This window comes from Helicoverpa armigera, chromosome 27 (genome assembly GCF_030705265.1).
Source record: "Helicoverpa armigera isolate CAAS_96S chromosome 27, ASM3070526v1, whole genome shotgun sequence".
NCBI classification, from domain to species: Eukaryota; Metazoa; Arthropoda; class Insecta; order Lepidoptera; family Noctuidae; genus Helicoverpa; species Helicoverpa armigera.
In genome coordinates this window covers 7,538,522-7,565,992 of record NC_087146.1, presented here as the reverse complement: position 1 = coordinate 7,565,992, position 27,471 = coordinate 7,538,522, and the positions used below count along the sequence as shown (strand labels likewise).

Genomic DNA, 27,471 nt, shown 5'->3' with positions numbered 1-27,471 from the left:
GTAGATATTTAATAATTTCATATAGGAACACCAACAAACGCCATGTTTATTTCTTTACCGTCAATTCGTTGCCGCGGTAAGAATTTTTTTATAGGTTATTACTTATCTTGGCGTCTTTATGAATAAGCTAAATAATTACAGAATATTCACAACAAATGCTTTATTAAATAAATAAAAATCACCGGTACAATATCGTTTAGTTTCCAGTTTCTGTGAAAACGCAGTGAGCAGTTGGGAATAGCAAGAATACATTAAGCATAACATCGGCGTTCATTGAAAATGGGCAAAAAAGTAAGAGAATACAAATCTGGCGACTTTATCTTCGCTAAAGTAAAAGGATATCCAGCATGGCCAGCCCGGGTGAGTGTGAAATATCAGTTATATTGCTGTCATTGTGTGTTAAAATGTAAAAGCTGGAGTCTTTGTGTTCTAATTGGGTTGGAGCGCGGGAAGACATGTTGTGTAGCGGTCCCGACGCCTTCGCACAGCCCCAAGGTCTCACAAAGCAAATAGCGCCGATATTATCCACAGAATTTACATTTTTAATATTGACATAGCAACAGATCACTGAAAACTGATAACATTGTTTTAATATCATTTAATGACTGATTTGTTATAATTCAGTTGGGGTTTTTACGTTTTTGTACTTGACTCGTATTCCTTAAGCTTCTAATACAAATAATTAGTACTTTATAACAAAAAGATAGTGTATGTAATAGATAAAATTTTGTCACCATTATAATAATTGATTGTCACTTGTATGAAGCACTCATTTGAAGCATTTGATAATATTTTTCACTTGTGTCAATTGAAATAATAATTAAATATTTATTGTATCTAATCTTCAGATTATTTTGGTGGTATTTTTATTATGATAGGTAAATAAAACATTTACAATAATAAAATTATCTAATCCAGTGTTGTCATTTTAATTTCTGATCTCATATTTTGTACTTTGCCTTTATTAGAAAATGTAATTTAGTATGTTATGATAAACGATTTGCTAATTGATCTAAAAAGTAAACAAAATAATACACAAAATAGTTTTTCCTGATAAAGCTTGTTGTAGAGTTAATTTTCCTGTCTCTGCTGCTTTCTTTTTATTCAATTAAAATGTTGATAATAACACAAAATAAGTTATTTGCTTACATTATGAGGAAATAAAATCATAGTTCAGAAAACGCACATTCTCTACCACATTATAAATAGGGAAAATTCATCATTTCATTTTTCTACCTGAAAATAGTGATAAAATGAAAATTTTGATTTCAGGTCCAGAAAGCAAATGGGAAGAAATACTTTGTATATTTCTATGGAACGGAGAACGTAAGTGACTTATTTTATAATGTCTAGCAATTTAATTCTGAAAATTAGACTATAAATATATAAAACTAAGACTAAACTATATATCTTCTACAGATTGGCCTTACTAAGCAAGTAATTTGAATATTTTTGTATTGTATGTGTTTTATTTCAAATGCATGATGATCATGTTATCTTAAATAAATGTATTTGAAAAGCAACATTATTACCATAAAAATATCTATCCTTATCTATGAAAAACTGTACAGTTATTGTGAAAACATTAAAATATTTATTTATTTAACTTTATGCAAAATTCATTACATAAGCGGATTTAATGCCATAGGCATTCTCTCTAGTCAACCTTAGGGTGATGCAGAGATAATATGGCAATTGCATTAATTCTCTTACTCATTCTATGTTTTATATAATTTAAAATATATCAAAATAAAAATAACTACATATTTTATCTACTATTTTTCAGAGCAAATCTGTCCCCGGCCATGATATTTGATTACGAGAGAACAAAGATAAGTTTCTGACTAAGAACGTGAAGCACGAGACTTCAACGATGGAGTGAAGCAGATAGAACATGACTTCGCTAATAATGTGCCGCTTGAGCAAGTTATAGGAGTTCCTATGGAGGTAAGAGACTAGTTTTGTCATTATTGATAATATTAAGCAGTGGAATTTATGTTGTCCAGACCACAGTTTCGCCACAGCAGCTGTAGTTCCTGTAATATTCAAAATAAATAAACAAGTAAATTAAATTAGCCTCAATATGAGTCTTTACATCTATTTACATGAACATGCCACTGGAGGCGAAGCCAATGCTGGGCCATAGAATTAAGTTTAAGTTGTTGCATCTCAAACATCAAGTGGAAAGGAACAAATAATCTGATTATAGCTGATTGCAGATTGAAGAAAAAAATTGTTGCATGGCTCCAAAGCTCTAGGGACAAAACCAACAACTCTAAATATAATATTAATGTGACATGTGGAAGTCTATATTATATCCGTCTGTCACAAAGTTGTATCTATTGCCGCTATTATACAACATAATAATAAAATAAATATTTGATCTCATTAGCTAGTTTTCACGTAATATTATCGTCAGCAAACCAACTTTAGAGATAACGAATAGTTTTCCTCTATATTAATAACCAGCGGTTCCACCCGCATCCCGTGGGAACCTCTGCACGAACCCGGATAAAAAGTAGTCTATAGCCTTCCTCGATAAATGGGCTATCTAACACCGAAAGAATTGTTCAAATCGGACCAGTAGTTCCTGAGATTAGCGCGTTCAAACAAACAAACTCTTCACCTTTATAATATTAGTATAGATGGTGCTGCATAGCTAGTTTTATATACTAATATAGTTTCATGCAGGTACCACCAGCTGAATCTTCAACAAACGACTCTGCAAATGACTCCACTACAAATGACACCATGGATGACACCGCGGTTGACACCACTGCTGCCGACGATACTATGGCTGATGACGTAAGTATTATAACTAAATTAATTAAAACCTAAAAACTTACGGCTGAATACTGAAACTATACAATTTCAAGTACAGCTTAATTCTGTCTTATAGTTAATAGCATTTGAATTAACGTTGGAAAATATTGTTTTTATATTTTACTTATGGCAAGATTGTATACATAATACATTTACCTCGTAGTAATCTGTTTTATTTCATTTTGTACAGCTTGTGTGGCCCGTCACATCTCAGTTTAGACAAGCTTTACACTAAAAGCCTTAATTTTTCCAGACTACCCTCAATGCTACTCAGAATGACACGGCAGTTGAAGACTCAGATGACACCGGAAACTTGGTCATAGATGAAGGCAAGGTATGTACAGCAATTTTATATATTTTACCTATTTCAAATGTCCTTCACTTTTAATACCCTACCTTCTTTACGTTAACTTGAAAATTTTATTTATTTGCGATACAACTTCCGCAGTTTACAGTTTAGGTCAAATAGCCAACTTCACAGGTGCAAAGTTATTTGCCGAAAGCTATTCTTCGGGAAAATGTACGTCAATCAAATACAGTAATCACAAAAGTATTGCAACCATTGACTTTTGCGAAAACTAAAATTAATTAATTGTGTACCTACAACTACACAAGTCTGCCTAAAATGGTATCTGCAAAGTGACGCGCGGAGTTTTCTGAGACGCCAGAAAGTTTGACAAGAACTATTCCCATCTAAACTATAATCTAAAATACATAAAACACCTTACTTTTAGTCAAATACAACTATAACTCTAATCATCCCTGTTTCTCACAGCAAAACAAACAAAGAAAGGCAAAACCGACGTTAAACCTAAAGAAACCCCGTCCAAGCCTGCTAAAGAGCCCAAGACTCCTCGCAGCAAGGCCAAGAAGGACGAGCCGGGTAAAGAAGATGATGACGAGAAGAAGGACGAAGAGATTGTCAGCAGAAGCGGACGGAAGATACGACCAAAGAGGTGAGTTAACAAATTATGATATAATAATAATCATGCCGGGACACCTTTTCACCCACAGTTATTAATTAACTTGTGTTATGGGTGCCAACACAACGGATAAACTACATATTTATAAACAAATATTATAACACCCAGACCACGGCCTTGTGGCTTGGGTTCAGGTTCCGCAGTCTGGCATGGTGACCATTTGCCATTGCCATTGCCATGTGCCATTGAGAACGTCATTTCTTATATACTCACCGTTTTCCCGCGGTTACACCCGCGTCCCGTGGTAACTACTGCCCGTACCGTGATAAAATATAGCCTATGTTACTCGTGGATAATGTAGCTTTCGAATGGTAAATCATTTTAAATTGTCTGTTATTCTACATGATCTTCGCATGTTATTATCGTATGTATCTATACATATAAACTGTAATACCTATTATTTTTAAAAGAGTTACCATGGAGTTTCTTGCCTGTTGTTCTTCATAGGAAGCTACTTTTGAAATGGGCAACTAGAATCAAACCTATTTATAATTTTTGACGTTCATAAGTGCTTGTAAAGGCCTAAACGAAATAAATGATTTTTTATTTTGACAAATAACAAAATTCAATTTTTCCTCTTTATAATATTAGTGTAGAATGGATTCTGTAACCTCTATTACAATGATTTAAGCAAATCATTGTATAAATTAGAATCCAAAGATTAAAATCGTCTCGTGCCGAAATTCAGTTTCTGAGATTTGAACTGCGTTTGCGATTGAGACGGACATACACATACATACACTTTTAAAATATACAAAATAATAATTATTAACTAGCTTCTGCCAGCAGTTTGAGACCCTGGGGAACTACTGAAACCGGATAGAAAATGCCTATGTGTTATGCCTATGAATAAGCAATATTATTGCCAAGTTTCATCAAAATGTGTTCAGCCGTTTACGCTTGAAAAGATATAAATAAACATACACACAAAATTTGGAGTAAATAATATTACTAGCTGTTTGCCTGCAGTTTCATCGGCGTCCCGTGATAACTGCCACCCTTATCGGAATTAAAATAGTCTATATTACTCGCGGATAGTTTGCTTTTAAAGAATTTTTCAAATCGGTCTTATAGTTTTATTTTATTTTTATTTTATTCGGAAAACAAACAGTTTTATAAAAGACACTTAAACTCAGGCCCGCCGCTAGCTGTTTGTTCGCCCGCGTGCAAAACCGATTATGCCGCCCTACGACTACATATTATACTGGGTTTGTCAAAAATATATAAGGGGGTCCAGGGGTCCGGACCCCCGCCCATTCATATCCATCTTACTTTTCCAACAGAAAAAATATGTACATGCACCGCTCTGATTGCAAAAACGCATTGCAATAGGTACATAACATAAATTACACATAACTTTTATTTACTTGAAATGCTCTAAGTCTTAGAGTAACCTAAGAAGTCCTGGATTAGCACATTAGCAGACTAAGCAATTGCTTAGGGCATCAATGCAGTGCAATCATTACCCAAGTGGCCCCATGTATTGAAAGATTGTGATTAATGGGTAGGTACCTACATATTGTATATCAAAGTGCTTAGAACAGATTATGGGTAACTTAAACTAATGAACGTAAATATCTATAGCAATGTTTAATTTCAGTAAAATATGTTATTAATGGTTTTGGTGGGTTTCCCGTTAAAAAGTCAACGCATGAGACATAATTCATATGTAAGGAAGCGCGAGCGAAGCGAGCGAAATTTTTATTCTAAGGACACAAAACAAATAAAACCACTGTAAATTAACAAAGCAAAGTCAAAAGTAAGATATGCACAGAAATGAAGTGCAAATGTACATGAAGCCGCGCGCGAAGCGAGCGCGATTTTTCCTTAGAGTTTTCATGAAGTAAACATATAATAAAACCAAAGTGAACAAAAAGCTATAACGGACGTGAGCGAAAATGATTTTTCAGAATTGAACGCCTCAACAATTAAACAAAGATAAATTGCGATCAGTGCCGGTTTTACTCTACCAGCGCCCTAGGCGAGATTTCTACGGCGCCCTCCAACTGCAATTCAAACCCATACGAAAAACAGAGACGCATGTAAAATATTTTTTATAGTTAACAAGTCGAAACAAAAGATTAGACTGATTAGACAGAAAAAGAAGGTTAGCCTGGAAGCCGACCCCGACATAGTTTGGGAAAAGGCTCGTAGGATGATGAAGTCGAAGCAAAATTACGTAAAATGTAGCCCAATCGTACATAAGTTATTGCTGGTTGATGAATGCAAAAACACTGGAACACGTCTTCTGATTGCGCGAGCGAAGCGAGCGCGAAATTTTTGTTATATTTTAGAACTCAAAACAAAAATTACTTAAAATTTTGTCCAAACGTACATAACTCTTTGTTGATGATGGCGCCTATGTATTAAAATTTTGGGACTTAAAGTAGTACCGTAAATAAGAAAGTTCATATAGAAACTAGAAGTTACTTTCTTTAATAAAAGAACTTAAAAACGACGCTCCCTTTTTGCTAGGGTAGCTAAAAAATTCTTGAAAAATAAAAACAACTGTAAAGTGAAGCAAGCCCGAAAATGTTTGAGTTTTGGATCACTAAAAGTCCTAAACATATATAATAAAAAGCGACTGTGAAGTGAAGAAGCCGCGAGCGAAGGGAGCGCGAATTTAAGCGTTTAAGTAAGGAAAATTTTGAGTTGGGACATAAAAGTAGTGTTTCATCGAGAATTTCTCACATTTATCGCGGAATTAAACACAAATTCGCTTCGGCGCCCTGAGCCCGCGGCGCCGGGTTATTCGCGCACGCTGCACCATTGGTTAAGATGGCCCTGATGCTATCCATTCATTTGGGTACAGTTCTTGTAAGTTGCAATCTTTGATGAAATTTAAAACAAAATAGGAGTAACATCTGATCAAGGATTAGTTGGGGCGCCTGCGGCGCCCTTATATCCGGCGCCCTGGGCCGTAGCCCAACCGCGCCCTACCCTGAAATCGCTACTGACCGCGATATCTGACATGGAGGCGCGAGCGCAGCGAGCGCGAATTTTGGGGATGCAAAGGATGAACCCGTCAAAATTGATACGGGACGACCAAAGCGAGGGCGGCTTTTTCAGAAATTTTATTGCTAATCTAGTCATCTATTTTTAGTATAAATATTTTTATTACGTAATCATGGTTTAATTTTGCCGCCCTAAATAGTGCCGCCCAGGGCATTTGCTCTCTCCCCACGCTACGCTAATGGTTGATCTTAAATCTTTTTAATAATTTTAATTTTGAAAATGATCAACAGATGTAACTGAAGCCGGCAGTGTAAGTTATATTCTTAGCGCTATTGCTGTGTTCGGAAATATTGAAATCAAATAATTGGTAAAAGATATTGTATTTTTTAATATTACGTGATAGATCGCTCGATTTGCCGCCCCTAGGACGTGCCGCCCGCGTGCGGTGCACGCGCTGCACGCCCGCTTACGGCGGGCCTGCTTAAACTACAATTTATGATAACTTGAAACCAATTACATGTTTTCGCATATCAATACCTAGCTTGTCTGCTTAATCCAAACAATAAAAACGTAACACGACATCAATACAAAATACAAACAAAAACATACAATTATCGAACCACATCAAACCAGCTCTTAGCAAGTGTTCCTGCGAATACCCGTGGCTTAGCGGTAAATAGGTCAAGTTCCGAAAAGTCTGCGAGTGTATTAAAGGTCTTTGCTGCTCTGACAAAGTAAGAACTTTGTCGGTAATTAGTTCTACAAAGTGGGACATTAAGGTAGAGAGCCGGTATTCTAGGCAACCTTTTAGGAACGCGTAATCCAATTTTCGAGAGAAGGGTAGGAGAGTCAATATGTGATTGAGCCAATTTAACAAGAAATGTAACATCTGCTATCATCCTCCTCTCTTTAAGGGTAAAAGGTGATATCTTTGCATCTGGATATGTAATTGCAATCATATGTGCCACATTTATATTGGAGATATCTGGTAAAATTTTTCTGAATTGATTCAATTCTTGAGTTATAAATATCGTACCGAGGATTCCAAACCTGCGAACAGTATTCGAGTGAGCTACGGACAAACGAACAGTATAAAATTTTAATAATTTTGACACTAGAGAACTGAGAACAGGTTCTTTTTAAAAAGCCCATGGCTTTATAGGCCTTATTGGCTATGTAATCGATATGCTTCTCATACGTAAGTTTTGAGTCATGTATTACACCCAAGTCTCGTATGTAGTTTACACGTTTCAAGTTGTGACTGTTTAAGGTGTAGTTTTGGACTATGATGTTGGTTTTACGTGTGAATGTAATTAGGAAACATTTTGATACGTTGAGGTCTAGATTATTTGATGTACAGTAGCTCTCAAGTCTTGCCAGGTCTTGTTGCAGAAGATAACAATCATCAATATTGCGTATTTGTTTAAAGATCTTCATGTCATCTGCGTAAAGTAAAAATGACGAGTTATGAAAGCACATGTTAATATCATTTATAAAAATGTTAAAAACAAAGGACCAAGCAAAGATCCCTCAAAGATCCTTTTGGATACAAACAAAATAATGTTTCTACTTTATTATGATAATAAAAATGTCGAGACACCTTTTTCACACACGGTTTTTAGCCCCAATAATAACAGCTAATTATATTAGTATGGATTATTTACTGGATTTGTCTCATATACAAATTCATTGTACCTACTACGTGACAATTTCTTTACATTTTCATAATATTAAGTACCTATAAATTATCTTATTTTCCCACAGATACATAGACGAACAAACGGAAGACAATATGACGCTACCCTCCCCAGCGCCGAAGAAGCGTCGCGGCGCCTCCCCGCCCCCGGACAAGGAGAAAGAGAAAACTGAACAGAAAGATAAACAGCCAGAGAAGAATGTTAAACAGTTTAATGCCGTGTCACAGGTAAGTCAAAATCAAAGTCAAAGAATTTTTAGGGTTCCGTACCCAAAGGGTAAAACAGGACCCTATTGTTTTCGCTCCTCTGTCCGTCCGTCTGTTACCAGGCTGTATCTCATGAACCGTGATAGTTAGAGAGCTGAAATTTTCACAGATGATGTATTTTTGTTGCCGCTATAACAACAAATACTGAAAACTAGAATACATTTTGTTCTGGTACGGAACCCTTCGTGAGCGAGTCCGACTCGCACTTGGCCGGTTTTATATATATGTATTATATTTAGCCAGCCATTATTTATGTAACATGTTTATCGTGACCCGGGGAACTACTTTGCGTATCGGGATAAAATCTAGACAATGGTTGTGTTCGTAGCAGGGGACGAAAATCCCCGCGACGGGGTTAAACCGCGAGAAACTGCTAGTTTTATATAAAAACAGTAACTTTTATACTAGGTTTTATATATTTGTGTAATGAAAGTTTTTTATTTACAGTCAGAACTAGAAGATTTAAAAGAGCCGTTTAAGCCAGGTAAGAAACTTTTAAGTATCTTATCATCTGCCTAGCCTTTTCCTAGCCATAATATGCAGCTATCTGACCTCAACCTAGTTAACAGGGCAACACGATACCCTGTAGTAAGAAAGATGACTTTAATGCTTCTGACGACAAGTAGCGACTGTCAAAGATGCACACTTTAACTTGCCTTCCGAAACTTAAAAAAATCATTATGAAAAATTCGTCAGTAGTATCTCTGAGCGGAGAAATTCTATTGGTTGTTTAAAAATGTCTCCGCTTTGCATTGGTGAATTCTAGCCTGGGCCAAACTCAAATGGAACAAGGCTAAAACCTTCAACGACTATGAGTTTGGCACAAAGTTTTAAGAATTTTATATTGTATCCTTAAGTAAACCACGTTTACTGCGAAAAGTGGCATAAACTATGTTTCATAAGATGGAAACTACCGTAAAAATAATTTGAAACGATGATTAAAAACGAATTAGGTAGTATAGTGGCATAGTAGAATAAGTTTATCGAAAAGTTCATTGACCTTTCCGCAAAGTTGACCGTTCCAATAGCATAATTTTACCACATTTCTACTTATTTAATACGAGTATAAATCAAGGTATCGTTTTCAGGAACGACCGATACCAAGATAAGTAGGACATCAATTTGCCAAGAGGTCAACGAACTCATTCGTGATGTACCCGATGAGAAATTGGAAGCGCTCAGTAAACATATCAGATTTATTATGCAAATATATTTATCTAATGACAAAAAGATGAAATATTTTTAAGTAAATTAAAAAGAAAATTAATATCCTTTATTATTTTTGTGTTCAACCTCTTTTGATTAGGCTGAATGTAAAATACCGCAACCAAAAAAGAAAAGTACTCGTCCACAGTGAATTCCATTTTCAAACAATGCATTATTGCCGCGAAAGTTACAAAGAAAAAAGTTTTGTTGCGAAAAATATCAACTTTTATTGAATTTTTATGAGAAATGGACGATATAAGTGGTGAAAATAGTCAGTTTAGCTTGAAAGACGATATATTCAGTCAATATGACGATAATTTCGTTACTGAAGACTGTTTGAAAAGTTATGAAAGTAAAATTGGGTCCAAGAATGATGAGATGCGTGAAGGTAATTATTTTTTAACCATTTTTATATTTAGACTTTTTATAAACATGTATTTTCTAGAAAAATATATTTAGAAAGATAAATATTTAATTAAAGAGCTAGCGTGTAAATTCTTTCGAAAATATACAGAAAGGTTCAACAACCTCATAAACGTCAGTTTTCTTAAAACAACTGAAATTGTATGGTGGTTGGTTTTCTAGTGATTCTGGCAAAATTGTATCGAAATCTAGACTTATTCTTATTACTATTAAAATAATTATTAATTACTGTTTCATACATATTTTAGATTCAAATTCAAGCAAAGAAAAAGAACTGACTGTTACCAAAACCAAAATAATACCTACATTCGGCAAACAGAAGAATTTGAAAAAGATAACAAGAAACCTACTGCCAAGCCTAAGAAATTTGTTCCACCGGTTAAAAATAACATTATTGAAGTAAATACGAATAAAACTAGCTTTTCAGATGAAAGTTTGACACAGAACTCGCAATCGAAACAATGCTTGACTGAAAATTCTTCAAAAATAATGATTTTGTACCTTTTACACAATTTACAGATACTACTAGTATAAATGATTTTACTCAAAATGTATTTCCCAAACCCTTAAATGATACTTTTAATTCAAATATAAATACCTTAGATTATATAGACAATAGCTATGGAAATATTAGATATGCCAATGATAATATTTTCGAAGATATTAATCCTGTATCATATGTTAATGCAATACCACATACACAAGATATTGAAATGAAAATACTTTTCAAAAAAAGTTTCGCTGCCAAAGAGGAGGGAAGGTATCCTAGGCTGTATAATATCAAATTCCTTAAACATACTAGACAATGAAGAAATAATACCTACAGATCTATCCCAGAATTCAGATAAATCAAGCGTAAAAATCTTTCACAAAGTCAGAACCAATCTTTTTGCTCTGTAACCTCTTTGAGTAAAACTTACAAGAATTTGGACTGCAATAGTTTTATTAATGATACCTATAAAATACCACAGGGCAATGATTTTTAGACCTTTTCAAAAATAATGTCTGCAAAAGGTTAAACATGTGCCTATGACCATAGAGTATGGTGATATAGGATTTAATATAAAATACTCGGAATATATGAAAACCAAAATGGTGAAGTATTTGAGAAAAGTGAGGAAGAAATTGATACTTGTACGAAAATAATAAATATGTATCCGAAAGAAAATAGTATTTTGAAGAGGAAACTAAATAAGTAGTGTTGATTATGAATTATAGTAGATTTTAATTAAATATTTCTTGATTTATTTTGTCTTTGATTTCTTAGCTGGTCTTTCTTCGGATGGCACTTTAAATTGGTAGGTCCGGTTGTCATTTAAACATCTTTAGCAGTTTTACGGGTAGTCAGAAGCCAGAAAGTCTGACAACCAGTCTTACCTAGGAGTATCGTGTTGCCCGGGTAACTGGGTTTAACAGGTCACATAGGCAGTCACTCCTTGTAGCACACTGGTACTTAGCTGCATTCGGTTAGGCTGGACGCCGAACCCAACATAGATGGGAAAAGGCTAGGCGACTGAATTGCGCCTGGGTTCGATTCCTAAAGTGCTTTGTTGTAGTTACTATAATATGTCCAACCTAGTCCAGATGTACTGTTTTATGATAAAAATTACGAAACACCAGAATTTCAGATTTTGAAGTTAAGAAAAGTAGCACATGAAAAAGTTACTCAACTGATGAATTTCATACATTTTTTCATACAATTTGATATAGAATACTATTCGTCAGTTGCACAAAGGTCCATTAAAGTTAAAGCTTTTTAAATCTATTGCTGTCTCTTACTTTGTCAACAAGATAGTAAGTGATAGCAATAGATTTTATGAAGCTTTATTTTTATTGGACCTTCTGTGCAACTGACGGTATATCTAAGGAAGAAACAGCCGCCATGGCTGACGTTCTAACTTTCTTTGTTTTTCTTTATGGAATAAATATATTTTTCACAGAGGACGCAGAAAAAGAGAATATACTAATAGCTTACTTACCATCGGGACAGTACATAGGCATCAAACTATTCCAGTCTAGACCCAACAGCTTTAAGAACGAAGCGTCCAGACTCCAGTGGGACAAACAGGCCGCTTCTAACGCGTTGACACTCAAATTACAATTAGGTAAGTTAATCGTTACTAATCTAATTTCTGCAACCCCACGTTTTCACCAGCAAAACTTCACTCAGATAGAGATGAATGGTCTTCCTACAAAAACTTAACCATGTGTCAAACACTTGCCTAAAAAAGTGTGGTTCCAAAATGGACCTTATTTCAACGTCATAATTTGTCATTTTTAGACAAGTCTTAAACTGACGTTTAAAAGTTTTTGTGATAAGAAGGTTTAAGTCTATTCCTAATTTTCTAATCCGCCAATTTTGAGCTAAATCGGTTCAGTAAAACCCGACTGTCTTTCATATGCGTTAGTCTCATGAACTACTGCCGCTGGTGGAAGCTAAAAATGGTTTACTTTATTGTTGCACTCTTTTACGCCAAAACGACTAAACCAATCCAGATGAATGTTGGTATAAAGATCAGTGGTACCCTGAAGACTTATGTAGATAGGCTATTTTTTCTTATATATGTAGGCTTATATATAGATAGGTTTATCGACGGGTCGAGCTGCGGGAAAAACCTAGCGTATTTATGAAAAAAAACAGTTGGCCACCAGTTTTAGTTTGACTTTTAGCCACATAATTCTTATTTATTTATCAACTCTAAAAGTAATAATATTTTGTCCACAGAAAAAGGTCACATAACAACTCAGTCAGTATTAGCTCAGCTGGTGACAGATCTGAACCTCACTGACGAGGAAAAGGCTACACTTGATAAGGAGAGAGAAACAGGTAACAAACAACTTACTTTGACAACTAAATAGATAAATACTTTAACAGTACTGCATTTAATCCAAGTTGTGGTGGCCTAGTGGGTAAAGAACCAACCTCTCGAGTATGAGGGTCGATCGATTCCGATTCCAGATCAGGCAAGTACCAATGCAACTTTTCTGCAAGTTTGTATGTACTTTCTAAGTATATCTTAGACACCAATGACTGTGTTTCGGATGGCACGTTAAACTGTAGGTCCCGGCTGTCATTGAACATCCTTGGCAGTCGTGGCAGTAAGTTTGAGACCAGTCTAACCAAGGGTATTGGGTTGCCCGGGTAACTGGGTTTAGAGGGTCAGATAGGGCAGTCGCTCCTTGTGAAGCACTGGTACTCAGCTACATCCGGTTAGACTGGAAGCCGACCTCAACATAGTTCAGAAAAAAGCTCGGAGGATGATAATGTACTTAGATTTTAACACAAAAATTCATATCAAGATACGACGATCTACGCCTAAAATATATTTTATAATATTATAATTAATTTCAGAGGAGAAGAAGTCCCGCGTACAATTCCTGAAGACTGAAATGAAGCTGATCGAGCTGGACGCTAAGATCAAAACGTGCCTCTCGCTAGACAAAGCAGATACTGATATGTGCCTCAAACTGTTGGATGAGTTAATTGGTAAGTAATCCTTATCTATACTAATATTATAAAGCTGAAGAGTTTGTTTGTTTGTTTGAACGCGCTAATCTCAGGAACTACTGGTCCGATTTGAAAATATCTTTCAGTGTTAGATAGCCCATTTATCGAGGAAGGCTATAGGCTACTTTTTATCCCGGTACGGGAAGTAGTTCTCACGGGATGCGGGTGAAACCGCTGGCAGAAGCTAGTTAATATTATAAATGCGTAACTTTCTCTTTCGTCTTTTCACACTAAATCCACCATCCAACTCAAAGTCAAATAATTTATTTCATTCAGGCCTTTACAAGCACTTATGACCGTTAAAAATTATAAATAGGTTTGATTCTAGTTGCCCATTCCAAAAGTAGCTTTCTATGGAGAAGAACGGGCAAGAAACTCCATGGTTACTCTTATTTAAAAACAATAGGTATTACAGTTTGTATTGATACATACGATAAGAACATGGAAAATCATATAGAATGACAGACAAAAATATGAGAATAAAATGACAAAATTAAAATGCTACATGGTGTTCACATTTACAAATTGGTTTATATTTTGGTACAAAGTTACAAACAGACAAATGGATTTTGATGAAACTTGCCATACTTTTTATCCACGTAAATGGAGTATTTTCCTCCCAGAAACCATTTCAACATCTAGTCTTAATATTATTTTCTTTCCAACAGAACTAGACATAAAACCCCTGATGCTGCTAAAGCACCCGACATGCCTGGAGACCATCAAGCGCATGCGAGCGTATGTCGGCAACACTCCCTCGTGGGAGCTGTCCGAGAGCGCGGCGCTGGTCTTCACCAAGCAGGCGCATAAGATCCGCAAGCAGGCCGACTCACTCTATAAGAAGATGAAGGTAATGCGGCTGAGTACCAGTGTTTTACAAGGAGCGACTGCCTATCTGACCTCCTCATCATCCCAGTTACTTGGGCAACCCAATACCTAATAAGACTTGTTATCAACTTACAAGAAGTTTGAATAATTAGCAATGTTTATTATGTTTTTACATTTATTTATTTGTTTTTTTACATTTATTTATTTACATTTGCACACCACGTTCCTTCAGACTGTTTTGAAAAATCCGACTGTAACATCTTATATACCATATTCTAGCAAATAAATTCGGTCGACCTGTGCGGCTGTTAGATGCAGCATAGACAATCAATTAAGCTGTGCAATACTTATTTCCAAGTGCCGATTTATTCGGTTTAACGACTCTTTTTGTATATTGTTTGATTCAAATAATCGTCTAGTCTGTCCTGTACTTAGCCACAAGCACCTAAAGTCTAATAACAACATAATATGGTTTATTTCAGGACCTATTCATGCCCCTAGAAGGACTATCATTCTGGGAGTATTTCACAAACCGTGTTCTCAAATTCAAGAAGGTTACATCGAATTTAAGCGCCGATGAACTGCTTGAAATGATTCATGAGCCATTAGGTAAGTTTCGTATTATTATGATGTCCTCCAAGCCTAGTTTCATATTAAATGTATAATTCAAGTTTCTAATATGATGTCCCAGGGTTTTGTATATATGGCTGCTTGTTTCTCTTTCACGCCAAAACTACTGGCTGGAGTAGTCTCTCACGAATCGGACGAAACCTCTCTGGGAAGCCATTATGTTGCTGAGCGAGGGCCGTATTGCGCGTTTCAAGACGCACATTTTCCCCTTCATTTTTTTTTTCTTTTATTTTTATACTGTCCATGTGTATATGTGTCTTTACACGTGCAATAAAACTTATTTTATTCCTTTCTATATACAATAAATTCCACCAGTTTTGATACCGAAAATGGTTTTCTAAACAACAACCCGAGCAGTGTTCCATGATGACAAAAGGTTTGGCGTTATTTCTCACCTATTATATTGTTTCCAGAGATGTCACTACCCACAATGCATTCGATGAAAGAAGCCGTTGACGCGGCCAATGAGGCTGAACAACTCGAGATCACACAACCAGAGAACGATGACAAAGCTAAGAAGAAATCTACACCAGGTACATCCTACTAATATTATAAACGCGAAAGTTTGTACGTATGGATGTTTGTTACTCTTTCACGCAAAACTACTGAATGGATTTTAATGAAACTTTACAATAATATAGCTTATACATCAGAATAACACATAGGCTACAATTTGTAAACATATTGTTCGAAATACTAAACCTGCGCAGACGAAGTCGCGGGCACCAGCTAGTTTTATTAATATGTACATCTTTCTCAGAACTTACTTGGTCAAATACCAATAAAAATTACCATGACATCGAAGCGTGTAGGTCGTGGGTTTTAATAAATACATGGTACATCTACATAGTCTTACCCCAAACTACGTTGGGTTCGATTGTGCCTGTAGTGCCACATGGAGAGACTGCCTATTCGACCTCCATAACCCTGTTACCTAGACAATCCGATACCTCTTGACAAGACTGGTAGTCAGAATTTCTGGCTTCTAACTAACTACCCTTGAAAACTGGCAAAGATTGAGTTCCTCTTTCCAGCTAGTCAGCCAATTTCTTGTTTTATTATAAACCCTGTGCCCTACGATTGGCACGCTAATGTACTATGTCATTATTACTCCGTTCTTAATTTAGATTCATTAATCATCACCAATGTTGACCTAATCAAATTATTTTTAACAACCAAATCTCTCCCCAGCAAAACAAAGAAAACCGCGAACAACACACCAAAACAGCCCGTCAAACGTCAATCTTCTAGAAAACTACAACAAGAAGAGAAAGACAAAGAGCCAGAGACAGAAGCACAAACAGAAACAACACCAGAAGAAGAAGAATTAGCACCAAAACCCACAGAAAGTGAAGAAACAACAGAGAAACAGAACGAAAGCCGGGAAAAACACCAGAAGTCGCCCCGAGCCAGAGAAACCCAGTGAAAGTCCAACAGAAGACACAGAACCGTCTAAAGAAGAGAATGGAGAAGTGGAGAAGAATGAGACGGAGAAGAATGTGGAGAATGAAGCGGAGAAAGTGGAGAAGGTTAAGGAAAAGGAGGAAGTTGGAGAACCTAGGGCGAAACGATCGAGAGAGGTTAGTTTTGTGCTTTGATTTGATAGTTTTATATTGGGTACTTGACTAGTTTTTTATGGTACTCAGCTGCATCGGTCAGACTGGAAGCCGACCCTAACATAGTTGGGAAAAGGCTAGACAGATGATGTTTCAAAAATTCTTAAAGTACTAGTAAATTGTGATATTGGCTCGAATTTATTTAAAACTAATTGCTTTAGGGTTTCACCCGCGTCCCATGGAAATTACTCGATAAATTGGCTTCCTAACACTAAAATCAATTTTTCGATTCCGTCTAGGAGTTCTTGAGATTAGCGTTTTCAATTATACAAACTTTATAATATTTATATTTTTATCATACTTAGGAATCGGCAATTAATTTGTAAATCGAAATCTAAAAAAGGTTACCCAAGTTTTGTCACTTATTTTAAATTAAAACTTTTGCATGGATTTTATAACATAAATGTCTGAATTATACGCTTATAGTTTCTAATGTAGTTAAAAATTATTTTAAATTTATAGTTCCTAAGAAATTGCCACAAAAAGTTAAACCGACTTCAGTACTATACCTTCTACTAACAAATACGCTGAAAACTGCATCAAAATCGGTTTATCCAAACGTGAGATAATCTTACACAAACATACATACTTACCATACAGGTCAAACTTACCTCATTTTTTGAAGTCGGTTAATAATACGAAACTGATTTAAAACTTAATGTTACCGCCTTTATATCGTCCCACTGCTGGGCTGCGGCCTCCTCTCACAGGAGAAGGATTGAGCATTAATCACCACGCTTGCTCAATGCGGGTTGGTGATTTCAGACTATAGTCCAGGTTTCCTCAAGATGTTTTCCTTCACCTTTTTCTCAGCCATTGATGTCTAAGATTTACTTAGAAAGTACATACAAACTTAGTAAACGAAGAATTTCATTTTGCAGATAAGACACAGGCGAATCCATGTAATATGATGATGTTTTGTACACATATTGCTGAAAGGGTCAGACATTTTCATTCTTTAAGGGCTCTTTTTTCAATCAATCCAAATATGGCGGTTTGACATATTTTCTATACAGGAATGAATTTTGTTCAGTGCGCAAACTTTGTCAACTTATAGTTAAACAAGTTTTATAGATACGTATATTTTTATTTTGTTGTGTTTTAGTACAAAAATGCTCTAAGCGCGTAAGAATAGGTGGTATCCATATTTTGCTGATTTTAGAGCAGATAAAAAAATTTGATGCAGATATGTTCTGTTAATGATTCTGGACTTTTTGCACTGCTTAAAATTCATTCTTGTATAAAAGCTGTCAAAACGTCAAATATATTCTTCAGAGAAAAGTTAACTGATGATTTAAAAATCAGCCCTATATAAAATAGTTATTTTTGCACGAAAGTATATATATAATACAGAAAAGTAGTCAAGTACCCAATTTGATGCATATGCGTATATCGTAAAATATTATTAACAATTTTATTTTTTAGTTTTTATTAACAATTTTTAACTGCTTTGTTTAATAAAGTAATTAATTAAAAGCTTGATTTAGAATGCCTTTAGAAAATTAAGAAATAATTAATCTTTAGGTAGATAAGCATGTTCCTATAACCATGTCGCCAGATTTTTGTGTTAAAATCGATTCGATTAATCGATATTTTGACTTGATAAATCTGTAGACACAGAAATAATAATAATTTTTATACTAATAGGTATTTTATATTAAACAAATAATAATTTAGTTTTAGATTAATCGTTGATTTGATAATTATTATTTACATCTTTATGGTGCTATCTAAAAGTTGCCAGCATGCTGATAATAATCGGTATGAAAACACGTCCATGATATTTAAAAGTGCCTTTGTATGAAATTTGGTGCTTCAACGTTAGTTATGTAACGTACAGCATGAAAAATACTTAGAAGTGTAATAATTAAAGGGAACAATTTGAGAATCTAAGTTTAAAAATATCTGTGATTAAGAGGTCTTGCAATTTTTTATTACTATAGATTATACATAGATAGATATTTATTTACCCCTATATCGGAATGAATTACTAACTAAATATATTCGCTTAAACTGCAAGTATTAGATAGACGCATGATAATTAATTTAATAGAATTATTAACATAGAAATTAGTTATCTCCATTTTACATGGAGATAAACATTTAAATGTACAATTTTAGAATTCGAACCAGATTTCGTCACACTTCTATGTTTTGCGACAAATAGTCTTCAATTTTAAGAAACTAATTAAAAACGAAAGTATATTGTTTATAATATTAATAGGGCGTTGTTGATACCTATATGACAAAGGCCTAAATTCACCGACAACAAATATGTCAGTTTTCTTAAAGCAACTGTTTTTAATGAATTTGGACAGTTGTTTCAAGACAATTGATATCATAGTCAAATGATAAAATATCTAGGCACCTGCAAAAATTATAACAATTTAGTAATTAGTAAATTTATAATTTACAGAGCAAGAAGACTGAACCTCCGCCACCCAGATCTCCAGCAAAGAGAAAGTCAAAATTTTAAATGATTTTTGTTTTAAATAAAACATTGGACTTTTATTTTTTGTACGATACGGCCGCGCGGTGCGGTCTTGTTATTGTTTGTGGGTGCATTTTTATATTGTACTAGCTTTCGCCCGCGGTTTCACCCGCGTCCCGTAGCCGGATGGTGACAAAATATAATATCTCCTAAAACCTTCTCCCGGGTCTAAGTTACCTCCCCTCTAATGTTCAGCCAAATCGGTCAAGCCGTTTTCATGTTATGTCCGTGACAACGGAAAGCGGGTTTCATTTTTATATATAGTTTCCCGTAGTTTCACCCGAGTCTTGGGTGAACTTCTTCCGTACTCGGACAAAATATAGCCTGTTCGGGATATCTAGAGAGACTTACTGGGGCAGTAGCTTATCAACAGTGAAAACATTTTTGAAATCGGTCCTGTTTCGGAACCTTTGCGGTACAAAGAATGTACAATGGTATCTAATCTAAACTAATATTATATAAAATAATAAATTTCGATAATTGTGTAGTCTCTTGATGAATCTGTAAAATTCATATAATTACATATTGTTTTGTTAAATTTTTCACCTGTACCCATTTATAGCTGCGTAGGAGCCTTAAAATGATAAGAAATAAACATACAGAGGCTAGTTTTCATTAAATTTACTAGTAGATAAATTATTACCTTTAATAGTTAGCTATAAACAAACAAAGTACAATAAAAAGTGCACCCACAAACTGAATAGTGGTAAACCCGCAAATTATTATGTAAAATTTAGCCTATAAACAAGTTTCTATGAAATATTCGAAATAATCATAAATAAGTATGAATAACAAGCATTATTTGTACGAAAATGTCTTCTAAACATTACGTTGGTACATAATTTATGTAGCATTTTTTTTATATGTATAAAGAAAGATTTTCGTTCCCAGTTTTAAAATTGAGTTGATGTGTAGTTGACAGCTGTCAGATTCAGCAACTGTCAACTGCACAGAAAAACGGTAAAACGCATACATAATTTTGTGCAATTTATTGTATACTTCAACTAAATAGTAGTAATATTATGTCTATAGTGTTATAAAAATACAAGACAGATTTTAGAAAAGGTTTGATTTTAAAATAGAATGATTGCAAAATAGAATTGACAAGATTTTTAAAATAAATTCTTATAAGTCTGCATGTTATGATCCATAATTACAGTGATTGTTTTTAATGGCAAAATCTAGATCTCTCCGAATCTGTAACACCATTTAGTTATAACGATAACCGAACCATTTTCAGTTGTCAAATCACCGATGTGACCAATGGGCGGCAAGTATACGGCTGGTTATGGTTTGGTTATCGTTATAGTTAAATGGTGAAACTCATCCTAAGTTTACCATTCAAGAGATAAGATCTGTATCTTGACTTTTTAGTGGATAATTACTCAGATATTGTGAAAATTACAGTTTTTCTTCTCATACTTACTTTTCTATGGAACTGCATATGTAGCCCGAAATATCTCTTAAAAATTAATCTGATTACACTAGACTTTTAAAAGATGATGAATGAGCGTTAATCACCATGTGCGCGAAAGCGGACTTTAAATCCAGGTGTTGTCCAAATGTTTTCCCTTCACACAGTCTGAAACTTCATAGGAACTATTTTAAATTACAAGAAAATTAGTTTAGTATCAAAAGAACATTTTAATTAATAGGTATTATAGTTTTTTATCCAGCACAGATTGAGAACGTTTAAAAGCGTGTAGCAATGATGTTTTCAAAATATTACAACTTTTGTTATTTCATGTTCGGAAACAACTGAATAAAAAAGTTAATAAAGTACATTTTTTATCGTATTAGACGTATATTAGAGATAAATGTTAGCTATAATTTACATTGTAAATATTTACAATAAACATACCTACGTATATGAATGTTTTGTTTTATTTGTACACTGGCTGTTTTCCCGCGGGTTCTGAGACGATGGAAGATACTCAATTGGTTATGATTTTTTCAGTAGGTACTTGGTGTTTGTTTTACCGAAAACTTGTATTAGATTGAGGGTATGTCTGCTCTGCCTTACCCAACATAAGTCGTTTCAGTCGGTTCCGCGATTTGGGTCCATACATTTTGGACATTGTCCCTAATTAGTCAGCCAGTAAAAGTCGAAGAAATAAAACAGTTTTTGTGTACAAAATCTATATAATTTATAATGTAAAAACATGCTTCAAAGTATAGTGTTAGCAACCAGTTAATAGTTTCACAACGGGTGTGATGTGTAATAAAATGTTAAGACTAGTGCCTACGCCTTCTCTTCCTATTGTCTCTGGGGTAAGTTTTTAAAATTTGTTTTGCACATTCTTTTGCTTCGTCTGCGACTGAAAACCATATGAAAAATTTAGAAATAATTTGAGACAAAAAACTCGTTAAACTTTACGACACGTTGCCCTTGAAAAGCGGACTGCAAGATACATTTGCAAAGGGAGGCGGCAGAATATCATCATATAAAAACTTAGGATGAATCTATGGTTTGTTCCCACTAGTTCTACTGCTCAGTTCTACGGTAGAACTAATGGGAACTTTTTCCCACTACTATATGAAGTATAACAAAATAGTAGAACTAGTGGGAATTAAGATTTTCACACTGGAATTCCCACTTGTTCCATTAAACATTTGAGGTAGAATTAATGGGACAAAGCTTCTTAGGTCTCGGCAGTAAATACTAAGCCAGTGGCATATAGTACAACGAGCAAAATCCTTAGCACTAGCCCTACTACATATACCTACTCAAAATTCATATTTGTAGGTAGTGCAGCGAGGTACCTACTGTTTAACCCCTTATTGCGTAGATATACGCGAGACATAATTGAATTTCTATTGTTCTCTAATTAGCGGCATTCGAGAGGTTGGTATAGATAGATATGTATTCTCAGGAAAGAGGGTGAGTCATTACTTGTGTATATTTATTTATTTACTTAATTAGAACGGCCGCAGGCCAATTACACTAATTAAGGACATCTCTAACACACTGACTTCTCACAGTATATAAATGTATTTAAAAGTTAAATCTAAAATCTTTCCATAACGATAACCGAACTATTTTCTCTCGTCAAATCGGCGATTTGATCCATAGGGGCGAGTACCTACGGCTAGTTTGGTTATCGTTACATTTGAATGGAGCAAATCAGCCTAAAAGTTTTATTGTATACTCAACTTACATTCATCTTCCGAACTATCAGGCTGCTGTCTCCTCAGAGCCAACTGCTTCACAAACCCAATACCATCATACTGACTATTCATAGCCGATGTTCTAACCGACTTGTTCTCCAAGAAAAATATCTCTGACATCGGCAGAACAGGGTTATAAATCCCTTGAAACAACGCTAAATAATCATCTCCTATGGGAATCTGATGATTGTCCCTATAACTTCTATCTTCAAACTGGTTTTTGGTCTATTCTGACCAGAAGGACCCTCGCATGGGTCAAAAACTTCATCTATATTAAAATCTTCATCGTTTTCAAATTCTGAAATATTGTGAGAGGAATTCTGACGATTTGCTCCTTTGAAATTAATTATTAATCCATCTAATTTAGCCTCAGCTTCAGAAATGAATTCAAAATCAGATGAATTGTATCCGTCGCATTCAGAACTTTGTGTATCCCTTCGTCTGCATCAGAACTTATGTATATGGTTTCTTTAACATCCTCCGTTTGGCTTTCACGGTCTTTCGTAGAAGAATTTATAGAAATTACATCGATATCCTCAAAATGTTAACGTCTTCTATTACCTTTACGTCATCGTCATTATTATTTTTGCTATCAATCGGATCTTTTGCCGAATTATCATTATTTACAGTGTCTAATGCATTAAAAATTTCGTAAAATCATCAAGATTGATGTATTCGGTTCTAAAGTTATTTGAGCTTTCGTAGTTATTTAGAGTTTCTTCAAATTCTTTAAGAGATTGTAAAGTTTCGTCTTCTATGTTGTGAGAACAAGCTTCATTTGTTTTAAGTTCCTTATCATTAAATACTGTGGCTTCTTTATTACATACTAAGCCATCCGTTACTATAACAATTGGTTCAAGAACATTCGTATCAGCATTGATTGGTATTTCATCGCAATTTTTCTCGATATCTTCATTGAATATTGTAATTTCAGGTGTAATATCATTAGTTTCTTTAAATTCAGGTAATATCTGATCAGTTTTGATATCATTTGGACTTATTTCTAATGGAACATCTTCTACAGAATGTAAAGAATTGTTAGAATCGGAGTGTTCAGTAATTTCGAAAGAAGGATCTTTTTGTATCTTCAACATTATTTGTGCTCAAAATGGTGTCAATATTATGGTCTGGTGAGTATTTTTTGTATTAAGAGATGTATCTTTGCTTGTTAGTATGCTATCAGTGTGTGAAATCATATTTTCTTTGACGAAGGAAATAATTTTCGAAAAAGTCCATTGTTAACTGTAATATAGAAAATAATTGTTCAGACGTTTCTCGCTTAAACAGGGAATAAGTAGAATGTTAATACAATATTTAAGTAGCAAAGTACCTATAAATAACAAATATTGTTTTTTTTTCAAAAGGTAATTCAGCGCAGTGCAGTGTTGGTGCAAGCAAGAACTTAGTTCAACTTATCATGTACGTAAGTTTTTTAATTTTTCCGCATGAAATACACTTGCAGTTTTTTTGTTAACACTTCTATTTACATATTTACCCGCCGTTAATCATAACTTCATACTTACTTTATTATTTACTAGACGTTTCCCGAGCGGTTTCGCCCGCATCCCTTACTTTGCGCAGGTATAGGGTCGTTCGTTTATTTCTTGGATATTATGATTAAGGCGAGGAAGTGGTCAACAATAATTCCATAACCGGCACGCGCATCTAAGGCGCCAAAAGGGGTCGGAGCGTCTGAGCGGGGCGAGGATAACAATACGCGCGCTAGCTTATAACTAAAAGTCGTAAGCGACAAAATGGTTTTGTAATTTTATTATTTAGAAATGATAATTTGATAAAAAATCCTACTACCATTTTAAAGAGTATGTATATACTCAACTACTAAAAAAGTTAAGAGGCTTTAATCGGTCCCGTTTGCCCATAATATGTGAATCTCTTTTTAAAAAGAGGTATGTTTGATATATTTTTCTCTGTTATAAAAGTTACCTAATCATGTTTCTACAACTAACAAAATAAGGTTTATATCATGAACTTTCAGGTAACCAAGTTGTATTTTGATCCGTTTTGTATTTACTGAGAAAAATTGACATCCTTGGCGCCAAAAATTCCAATTCGTCCTCTTAATAGGTTTATGTTCACTTAAACTAACTAACTTAACTCGAATCGGTATCATTAATATTAGGTAATATTGTCTGAACGTTAGTTAAACTCACCTTCCTGAAAGTTTTCTGTCCTTAGTTCTACAATTTAAGACTATTTTACTTGATTCACTTCTATGTTTAATCGCAGTACTTATTTTTGCGATCAAAATACTGAACTTTTCGTCTTTCACAGAAAAAACATAGACAGAGAAAACCGATATTAATTTATACTTCAAATGGCGGGAAATATGTTGTAGGCAAAGGTCAAAAGTTCGTTCAGCCTTATCAACAAAAACAAAACGTAAATCGATATTAAATGTTTTATTTATATAAAATGCATGTTACAAGTTTGGTATGTATGTAAGTTATAAACGTTTACTTGGGCCTAATTGTGGCAGTACGCAGTTACATGGAAGTTACATGATAGTCAATATCCATAGTTTATGCTGTAATATAAAATCAAATTAAAACAACAAAGATCTTTTAATAATTCTTACATTAGAATTTATAGCCTATAAGTTAAGTTTAAAGTAGTTGTGTCACTTTTGCCGGATTTCTTGATACCTCCAGTCGCTAAAGGACCTTTCTGTGAAGCCTTTGCTTTCGCCTCCTAAAAAGAAAAAATGCTCTGTTACACGAAATAATATTTTTTTTTGGAAAATAACATACTAAAAATATTTTTGACCTACAATCGTCTAAGTTAAAATTACAACACCATATTTTAAATATTTTCGCAATTTTATAAACACGAAACACTATACGTAGTATCGCGTTTAAGTCCCGATTGTTCACAAATAAGCTTAAAGATATCGAATGAAGTTTTATGTCAATAAAGGGTGAAAAACTTAATGATGTTTATCTTGCAAATAGGTTGAACGTAACACTTTTACACACCAAATTTTCATTAAAAGCGAGATTGTGTCAGTATTTCCTATCAGAATATTATTATTACCTAGAATAAACATTAAAATAAACTCTATACCTGTAGGGCCTTTTGCTGTTCCTTCAACTTCTGTTTGTGGGCTAGGTCATCCTCGTCGAGATCTTTCGACTCTTTCTTTGGTGCCTTTAGGGGCTTCTTCTTGCCACCTTCACGCCAGACATCTGTGAATCAGAATAGTCATTCATTAAAAGTAGGCTGAAATTCAACACTTTTTGAATATTTTGAAAAACAACTCTAATCATTAAAAAGGGGATGCCATATTTGCACCGAGGAAAATTTTCACACGCACATAGTACAATGTTTTTAAAACATGAACTCAAAATTAGTACACACTTAACATTCAAGGATTCTTATGTAAAAGTGTTAATTTTTCAAGGTTGATAAGTGGGTACTAAAGAGACTGACTTTGACTTGAAAAATAACATAATATTTTCTATGATAAGGAATGGCATAAAGATAATCTATAGGGATCATCATCATCCTCGAGCCTTTTCCCAAACTATGTTGGGGTTGGCTTCCAGTCTAACCGATTCAGCTGAGTACCAGTGCTTTTACAAGAAGCGACTGTAGGACTATAGGGATATTAAACCTAAGTATGAATTAGTCTGAAATTCCTTTAGTGCTAGCAAGATTAACCATAGGCACAGTAAAAGAGCTAGTTATAATAAAAATAGAAAAAGATTAGTCATCAACTTATTCTGTTTTATTTCCACAGCTTTTCATGAAAAGTTGAAATATTAACGTGAAAATAATGTTGCTATGGCACCCTGCTTTAAACGAGAGGACTATGCTTTAGATCCATCGCTCTGAATGAGTGCTAAAAGACATTAAAATGTACTCTTTGCATAGTAGATGTATTAAAAAATAAATATAAATAGCTCAAAGATTTTTTGATGACTATGTTTAACTACGAAAGTTAACAATTCATATGCAATCCGATATATTTTTACATTTTGCGTTCAACAGTTCATCAGATTACATTTAGAAACTTTTACAGAAGTACTTTAGGAGTAAAACAAAGACATTAAAATTACTTCGAGGTATATTGTTATATCGAATGTTAAGTTAGGTAACAAAACATGATAATTTTAGTAAAAGTAGGGAAAAGAGAACAAACTTAATACTTTTTTAAAAGCATCGCTGGCATAGCGTAGGATTTTTATTTTTAATAACCTCAACTATGTACTAGTCATTGCTAAAGTGCAGCGGAATTATACCGTTTAACGTTTATTGCGCATATTAATGGCTAGAAATTTAAAAGTACGGGTAAGATACTTACATTTGAAACAGGCAGAGGAGATGTAATGTGAACGAAATCAATGAAATTTAGGAAAACACGCTATTTCCTAAATTTGAGAAGACTTGACGTTTTGATTAATTGACAAATTAACTGTCTCTGTCATGTCACTTGACCGCAATGTTGCCAGATGTCGGTGTTTCGTTCAGAAATGTTGTTCAACTTTAATCATTGTAGTGCCTAGCCTTTTCCCAACAATATTGGCGCGTAGATAGGCGTTTTGTGTCCCAAATACTTTAGCGAAGTCTGAATACGGCTCTTCTTGAATCGTTAGGAAAATGTCTTAACGTGATTCGGTTTACTCAATAAAACGACAAAAATCACCAAAACCATGTATATTTCTTAAAAATAACATATCATCATATCATATCATATCATTTATTGCATTCCATAATGTACATTTGGTGGAAAATATAAAATAATAGAGGTAGTCACAATTATGGACCCTGATGGGCACAGCAAATAGTTAGAAGAGAGGAAGGCGTTTAATGTAATATAGTAGGTAGTATGTAGTATATTATTCAAGTATTTATTTATA

The 27,471-nt window shown here is 34.4% G+C and overlaps 1 protein-coding gene and 1 long non-coding RNA gene across 2 annotated transcripts; one reads left to right on the top strand and one right to left on the bottom strand.

Annotated features, from left to right (window-relative positions):
• Positions 1–82: 82 nt before the first annotated feature.
• On the top strand, positions 83–21,300 carry LOC135118939 (PC4 and SFRS1-interacting protein-like). The gene is given in 19 exon segments (XM_064042115.1): positions 83–360; positions 1,273–1,330; positions 1,789–1,818; positions 1,821–1,856; positions 1,859–1,947; positions 2,692–2,805; positions 3,077–3,161; positions 3,599–3,779; positions 8,526–8,685; positions 9,172–9,208; positions 12,294–12,458; positions 13,079–13,180; positions 13,706–13,840; positions 14,530–14,711; positions 15,172–15,298; positions 15,733–15,802; positions 16,490–16,705; positions 16,707–16,899; positions 19,352–21,300. Coding segments are annotated over 19 exon segments (2,121 nt in total). The 5' UTR covers positions 83–279; the 3' UTR covers positions 19,412–21,300.
• A 3,699-nt stretch (positions 21,301–24,999) lies between these two features.
• On the bottom strand, positions 25,000–25,806 carry LOC135118919 (uncharacterized). The gene is made up of 2 exons (XR_010277864.1): positions 25,676–25,806; positions 25,000–25,303 (listed from the first exon to the last, which is right to left on the bottom strand). It is a non-coding gene; the product is annotated as an uncharacterized LOC135118919 (long non-coding RNA).
• Between the last annotated feature and the right edge of the window lie 1,665 nt (positions 25,807–27,471).